The following is an 8,113-nucleotide window of genomic DNA, read 5'->3' as shown; positions in this document are numbered from 1 at the left end:
CCTTCCTTGACTGTGCCCAACTCTATCTTCTTCCTGCCGAGCTTCCCTCTCCTCTACTGTTTCATTTTCCCTTCCTTGACTGTGCCCAACTCTATCTTCTTCCTGCCGAGCTTCCCTCTCCTCTACTGTTTCATTTCCCCTCGCCAGACTGTTATCCTCAGACTGTGACTTTTGGGAGATTGCGTTCCACTCTCTGTCACGGGCCAAACGTTTTTCTCTTTCGACTTCAGACTGCCGGGCTTTGAAGTGGGCCACACGCTCCCGACTGGTGGAAGGTTGTTCCTGACCAACAAAGCATGTTTCTAATGAAGTGGAGCTCGTGGATGCCTCATTTCCTCCAGTATTGCTTGAGGGGCCCAGCCTCACACCCTCAACCGATTCAGAGCCTTCATATTCTTTCGCAGGCCTACACACTTTCATTTTTTTAGCTTCCTTAGACACTCTGCTTAAGCTACTTTTCTTTTTACGGGGCATGTTGATGTCAGGGTATCTATTACGTACAACACTTACTCCTACTTGAGAAAGACTATAAAAAATAAACCATGTAACTGAATTTTTAAACTCCAAGGATAGTGTTCATTAAAAAGAAAAAAATATAAGAAAGAACGCAGTTCGCAAGTCAAGCACAAAAGAGCAATGCCGAGTGGACGGGAGAGCAACCCTTAGTAAAGAAATACTTCTTTTAAAGAAATATAACCTTAAAAGCAAAAGAAATATAACCTTAAAAGCAATAAATAATGCCAAAACATAAACAAAATAAAGCACAGACAGCAACAAAAGTGACGCAACAAATTTGTACAGGAGTTGTTTTCTTTCCAACATAGAGCTCCAACATAGAGATAATAAACACTGTTTTGAAAATTTTACATTGTATTCACTGTTACTATGGTAATCATTAAAACAAAAAAATGTCCATAAGAATAACATTGGAACTTTGAAGACCCGTGGGGCGGAGCCCTTCGCTTTTTACGGGAAAACGAGTGCACCGTTTTCGATGAAACTTTTTTTCTTTGTTTTATAGATGTGTAAGAAGGTTATAGGCTACTTGAAACTGTCATACGCCTTTTGGAAAGAAAATGGCGGCCGCTCAAAAACCTGCTTTGGTGCGATTTTGGACGTGATTTTGTTCGCTTTTCACGGGGAAACGGGTGCACTGATTTCGATGAAACTTTTTTTCTTTGTTCTATACATGCGTGAGAAGGTTATAGGCTACTTGGATTTTTAGAACTCACCTTAGGTGCACTCATTTTCCCGTGAAAAGCGAACAAAAACACGTTCACGAGCGTTACCGACAGACAGAAATTGAGATAAGGCTTGTTTCGGCTTCTCTGGTGTATGAAACGTGAAGATATGCAAAAAGTACACTATTCTAAGCAATGTACAGACAAAACTCTTATTTTATTTATATAGATTAGTAACATTCTTTTACACAGATGTGCATCAGAGCTTTGTTGTATTAAATGACAAATTTTTTTTGTCTCCAGTTTGATTAAACATAACTGTTAACTACAAATTTACAGTCCTATTCCAACGCATGCTTCCCAAGATGACCAAGAAAAGCTCCAGTCATTATTCTCAATGTTATACTTAATTTGGTATGTTTATAAATATGACGATGATAAGCTTTTTGAGATTTTTTCTCACTAGTGATTGTGCATGAAATGATAAAAATATTAAAATGTTATTAACTTAAGCAAGGTGATAATGAAGTTGAAATTTAAATAAAAAAAAGATGAGGTCATATTACAGTAGTTGTGTAAAATAATTGAAAGGATAGCATTCATGAGAAGTTTTTCCATTAAAGAAGTTAATCAGGATTGTATGTACACACACACACACACACACACACACAGTGCTCTCAAGGCTTTATTCAAGTAATTTTGATTACAAAATGAGTAATATAATCTATTTTCGATGGAAGAAAAGCTAAAAATGTGTGTATTTATAAATACATATATATTTTCTTTCAATTCTGAACTCTTACTGTTAAAATAGAAGGTTTAGCAATTTAAAGCAGCATTTCTTTACCTATACACCTAAATATTAAGCATTTTTTAGTTGACAGAAAAATGCAAAGACACAGCATGAGCAAATCAGAATGCATTAAAGTGTAGATTTGGTTGGATACTTGGTCAGATAGCGAAGACCACTTAGACAATATTAAAATAGGGATTTAAGAAATAGTAACAAATGAGTGATGGTAGTTCTTTGAGTCTGTCAGTTTCCAAAACATACTTACCTCCACTGACATTTATAACTATAGCTCAACCTCCAGGGTTTCATCTTTGCCCATCTAAACATTGGTCAGATTTTTTCTCACTTGCTCCAATCTCTTATACCCCACTTAAATGCCCTTGGTGATGTTTGTCTCATGATACTCTCCACCTATGTCAATGCACCCTCTATCCTGCTACTGTATATAAGCACCTCATTCAGATAATGTAATAATTTTTTCTCGACAAAGCATTTAGAAATGGGTTTCTCTAAAGAAGTGCTGTGATTGGTAACATCCTTAATTGCGATTTTAGCATCATCATACCATTATATTTTACTAAATCTAAAACAAAACAACAACTTGTTTTTGATGTGGTGTTTTCAGGCATGAATTCCTGGGTTACTGTTTCCAGCAAGGAGGCTAACCAAACATCCACTATTCCACTTCTGTTATTTAATGTCTCACAATGGTCAGAGGGGTGGTGTTCACTCTCAGTTGAGACTGTCCATGAGTTAATTTGTTGCAAGATGGTGACATATAATTGGACTGGGGTTTCTGAGGCTAATTTTGCTGATGATCCAAGGGGGTAGTAGAGAGAGTCGATCCCATTCATCTGGAATTTTATTCCCGTTTATTTGTTGTTCCCCAAAAGACAGGTGATTGGTGTTCAATTATCGATATTTCTCATCTCAACCAAATCTTGGATCCTACATTGGCATTTTTCACCAGCCTGTGGATGGCTAACTTCGATGTTGCAGATGCATATCTCCACATTCCCATAGTGTTTTGTGCAAAAGAGGGAACACTACAATCGGTATTCCTCTACCACCCTCTTGTCCCGAGGTTCATCTTTTCACAAATGCCTCACTTCAGGGATCGGGCATATATCAATGACCAGGAATTTCAAGATTTATGGAAGGATGATGAATCTTCCTTCCACATCAACATTTTAGAACTCCTTGCTATCCAACAGGCAATGGTTCAAGGTTTACCTCTATTGAAGGGGAAAATCGTCATGATTCATTCAGACAATTCCACAGTGGTATCTTACATTTCACTTAAAGGGGCACACATTCTCGTGACCTTTATTTTTAAACCTTGGATATTTTTTACTGAGCTCACTTCCATCTTATCAGCCTTCTGGCTTGCCATGTTCCAAGGGTGATGAACTTAATAACAGGTCATTTGTCTCGGAGTCAGCTGAATTTTCCCGACTGAATGGAAGCTACATTGCAAGGTTTTCTAATGGAATTGTTTGCAATTCAGGTCTTCAATGATTGACACATTTGCCACTTGTTGGAACTCTCAACTACAGGCATTTTGGCCACTGGTACCTCATCCTCTGGCTTTGGCAATAGATGCATTCAGTCAGGACTGGACAGGTTTACACCTATAAGCTTTCCCCCCGATTTGTCTGTTGCCTTGAGTTCTGGCTATGGTTCGATCCACTCCTTATCAAGTATTGTTGGTAGCCTGGTATTGGCTGGCCCAGCCATGGTTTCCTCTTCTTCAGTATCTTCAAGAGTGTGCACCTCTGCCACCTTCTCTTTGGCCATTTCTGTTGATGCAACCTTGATCCAACATTCTACACCTGGACATTCTGAAGCTCAAACTTCATGCTTGGAAGTTATGCGGTCCTTCACACGACATAGGGGTTTAACTTCTCAAGTTGCCTTGTATTTGTCTCAATCTCTCCAATAACCCACAGTGGCCATTTTTCAATGGAAATGGCACACTTATTGCCAGTGGTGTCTTAAGAGGAAATTAAACCCACTTCACCCAAATGTGCTCACCATAACCTGTTTTTTGACTTGGATTTTTGACAAAGGTCTTGCTTTGTCTACTGTCACATTATATAAGGTAGCCCTATCAACTACTTTTCGGTATTCTAAACATAGGAAGGTTTTTGAACCCCCAGTGATATCTGGTCTACTCAAATCTTTTTGCATCCTTTATCCCAAAAGGCCTTTTAATTACCTAACTGGGATATTAAGGTTGTATTACATACTTTGTCTCAACATCCATTCAAGCCTTTAGCCTCATGTTCTGTGTATCATGTGTATCACCTTTCTCTTAAAGTGTATTTTATGTTGTTGCTGACATGGGGATGTCATCAGACTGAGTTGTTTGCACTGCATGTTCACCTGGCTCTTTATTATTCTATTTATCTCCTGCTATACCCAGGGAGGTACTTCCTTCCAAAGACTTTGGCAGCCAGAGAATGGGATAAATCCTTCTCACTAATTCATTTGCAGGCTATTTCTCACATTTACTACTGCTCAGACCTCAATAATTTTTTATGTCCAGTCAGGGCCCTCAGGTGTAATGTGGCTCACACTAACTCCTTTCAAGGTGCTAGAAATCGCTTATTTATTTACTGGGATCCTTTGGTTTCCTGCCATTTATCCCCGATCACCTTGACAAAGTGGCTTTGCAAAATGATCCATATTGCTTATTCTAGACATTTACAGGCATGGGATCTGCTGTGAATCACATCTCATCAGATTTGTCACATTTCTATTGCCTGCTGGAGGACATCGTGTGGACTGGTATGTGGGCTTATCCCAATACTTTTCTCTCCCATTATTTACATGATCTGGCAGTTTCTTCTTCTGAGGGTTTTTGCCTACCCCCTGTGGCCATTTTGACCACATCTTATAGATTATAATGAGGGTGAGTAATTTTTTCATTCTCTGGTTTCTTTCCTTTCCGGGGTCCCTTAACTCTCTTTCCACTTTGTCCCACTCTGTGGTAAGTGTTGCCCAGTCAGGTATGCTTTTATCATTCAAATTCTGCACTAGCAACCACTATTTCACTATTATTACTACCAGTTGCAACAGCCTCTGTAGAAATGAGGTGTTCCATAAGGCCACCTAAGAGCTCATCAGGCGGTATTGCTATTCAATGCTGGACTGCCACTCATGGACTATCATGAGTAAAGCAAAAGGGGATCCTACCCATCCCTGCTGATCATCAGATTGAATAAATTGGGGTTGGTTTGCTTTTAAAAATTTAGGGAACTTTGTTCACCTATTACAGTGTTTCCGGAACACTGTTCCTCAGGACTCCCCAATGCTCATTACCCCCACAGATTCTACTAATGGTGCTAGGGAGTCCTTAACACATGGTTTACAGCCACTGGGGTGGTGGACAGAGGCTTTTCGTTCAGAGTGTTGAATTTCTCCACTCTTAGAGAGGAGGGTGATGTTGTGGGCCCTCCTACTCAGGTCCCTGGATGCTTTTTCCCAGATGTAGGTAGGAGCAGCACCAGCCTAAGTGGGTGCCTACTTGTAATACTGGTTTAAGTTTGACACTCATCCATCCAGTTGAGGTGTACCTGGCCCTTCTTTTTAATCAATTTTGGTTCAGTACATTGTTCATAGAAGGAGGTCCACTATCTCCTGATAATTCCGAATGCAGAGTGGTTCCATCCCTGGTCCTTGGTTGAGCACAGTGGTTCCACTTCCTCCCCATAATTCCAGGAACAACTGGAAGGCTCCTTATCCACTTGCTTAGGGAGTGAGAATGCATGCTCATAATTCCAGACCTGAGGAGATCTGTTCATTTGTTTTAGTAAGGTATACACAATCCCATCATTCAGAGACTGGGCTGTTGCCTTTCAGGTTTCTTCAGTTGGAGAAGAAAGTTTGTCTGCTTCAGTGCTGCTTACTTTGTCATCTTGATTCTGGGAACACATCACTCTATGGTTACAGGTTGGGATTAATTCTATTATCTATTTATGTAATGTTTCAGTCTAATTGCCCAAGCCACCAACATGGGATATAGGGATCAAGACCTCTTAATTCCAACCCCTTAGTAGTGTAACCTTGGCTATCTGTTTGGGGCAGGCCTATAGTGATAAACATTCGTGTACTATTCCACCCTTTATACAGGAACTACATTTAGGGTGAAGAGCATACCTGTTATGGATGTAGTGCAGTTCCTCCACTTGGGTACCATTATTATCTTGGTTCACCTATGATCTATACAGATGCTTTCTGTATGGATAATGCCCTCACTGACCCCTCCACCTTCTAGCTATAAGTGTCAGCTGAGGTAAGTGTGTTTTGGAAGTTAACATTTTCCTAATTTGGAAATGCATTTCCAATAATACTTACCTCTGCTGACACTCTCTCACCCTTCATCTCCATTATGAGCTGGTATTGGAGACTGAGATGGTGTCAGTGTCGAAAAGGTGATCACATTATCTGAATGAGGTGCTTAAATACAGTACCAGGATAGAGGGTGCATTGTTGTAGGTAGAAAGTGTCACGAGACAAATATCACCAAGGGCATTTAAATGGGGTACAAAAGACTGGAGCAAGCAAGAAAAAATCAGACCAATGCTTAGATAGGCAATGATGAAACCCTGTAGGTCAAGCAATAGGTATATGTGTCAGTGGAGGTAAGTATTATTGGAAATACATTTTCAATTTGGGACAATGTTAACTTTTATAGGTTTTTATACTTTAACATTACCACATTAGGCTGGTCAACAATACTGATACTGTCAGTAAAACTACTTCTTGATAGAGTTTGATTCTTGCTTATTGTTATTTTGATGATAATTAAATGTAACATATTTTTTTGTATAGTTTTGACATTGGACCAGCACACATCATTGCATTCTCAACTGAATTCTACTATTTTGTTCAGTATGGTTGGAAGCAGATTGTGGAACAATACAAATGGTTAGAAAAAGAACTGAAGGTGAAAACAAGTTAATATTGTAGAGTTATTAAACAATAGCTTAAATTATTGAAAAAAAGTTTACTTTTAGAAAGAAATGTGAATTTAAAAAATTTTATAGAGAGTAGTTAGTTATTAGAGACATAAGAGCCAATCCAAGAATATTGGATAAGGTACAACAATAATGTTTCTTACTGTTATAATTGGAGGTTAGTAATAAGTATCATCTGAATTCATATCTGTAACTTGTCAAAATATATCATGGAAGTATTATATATTCACCAGATGATAAGAATATAGAAATTATATGTATTAAATGTGATGTTATTACTGTTCTTCAGAGCCATAGTAATGGTAGAATGATAAATCAGTTACATCATTGGCTAAAGGATAAAGACGTATAACTTTAAGCAAGTTAAAATTACTGAAATTCAATCTGTAACTGAGGTAAAGTGTAGAAAAGACAGTGAAGTATAAGTGTGGATGTCTTGTATACAGTTTGTTCTTGATGTTATTGTAACAAATAGCTCTTAAAAGTTGAAAATATGCCATATCAATTTTTGCAGTTATAAAGTTAAACTTACGAAATAAGATTGTTTTTTCTAAATTGGAAAATTAGTGTAATTAATTTATTTCCTTATCACAGCATTTCTAGATACTCGTGGCAAAATTTTGTACATTAACAAAATCCAGAAATGCTGTTTTCAAAAAGAAGTATTTAAAGTGAGAATGACTTTTGAAAGTGTGGTACTGCTTGTTTTTGGAAGAGAAATAAAAAAGGAAATGAAGCAGTGATACGATATTTGTCAGTGTCAGATTTTTCAGCAGTGAATTAGTTTGTAATACTTGTTTAAAAATTATGTATTAGGAAGCCAACAAGCCATGGAACAGAGCAGCTAGACCTTGGATCATCACTATGGGACACAGACCAATGTACTGTAGTACAGATGATGGAGATGACTGTACCCATAAAGAGAGCATTGTATGTTGTCAACTATGAATAGCTTGATTTAAGCATGGTACTGTATAAAAAGGTAGAACTAGTGGAGTCCTCTTCTTTGGGAAGCTAAGTTTCACAAGTTCATTACTTGCAGACAAAGTAGTTGGATCCAAGCTTAGTACAAGTTCATTACTTGTAGACAAAGTAGTTGGATCCAAACTTAGTACAAGTTCATTACTTGTAGACAAAGTAGTTGGATCCAAATTTAG

At 38.1% G+C, this 8,113-nt stretch overlaps 1 protein-coding gene across 1 annotated transcript in view; it reads left to right on the top strand.

Moving 5' to 3' along the window:
- Positions 1-8,113, top strand: part of LOC106457857 (acid phosphatase type 7-like) — a 52,678-nt gene that overhangs the window by 28,433 nt on the left and 16,132 nt on the right. The window contains exons 7-8 of the mRNA XM_013917308.2: positions 6,811-6,925; positions 7,773-7,886. Of these exons, the coding sequence (XP_013772762.1) occupies positions 6,811-6,925; positions 7,773-7,886 (229 nt within the window). The remainder of the gene's footprint in view (positions 1-6,810; positions 6,926-7,772; positions 7,887-8,113) is intronic.

The sequence above is a fragment of the Limulus polyphemus genome, unplaced genomic scaffold (genome assembly GCF_000517525.1).
Source record: "Limulus polyphemus unplaced genomic scaffold, Limulus_polyphemus-2.1.2 Scaffold382, whole genome shotgun sequence".
NCBI lineage: Eukaryota > Metazoa > Arthropoda > Merostomata > Xiphosura > Limulidae > Limulus > Limulus polyphemus.
This window is presented reverse-complemented; position numbering and strand designations above follow the sequence as displayed.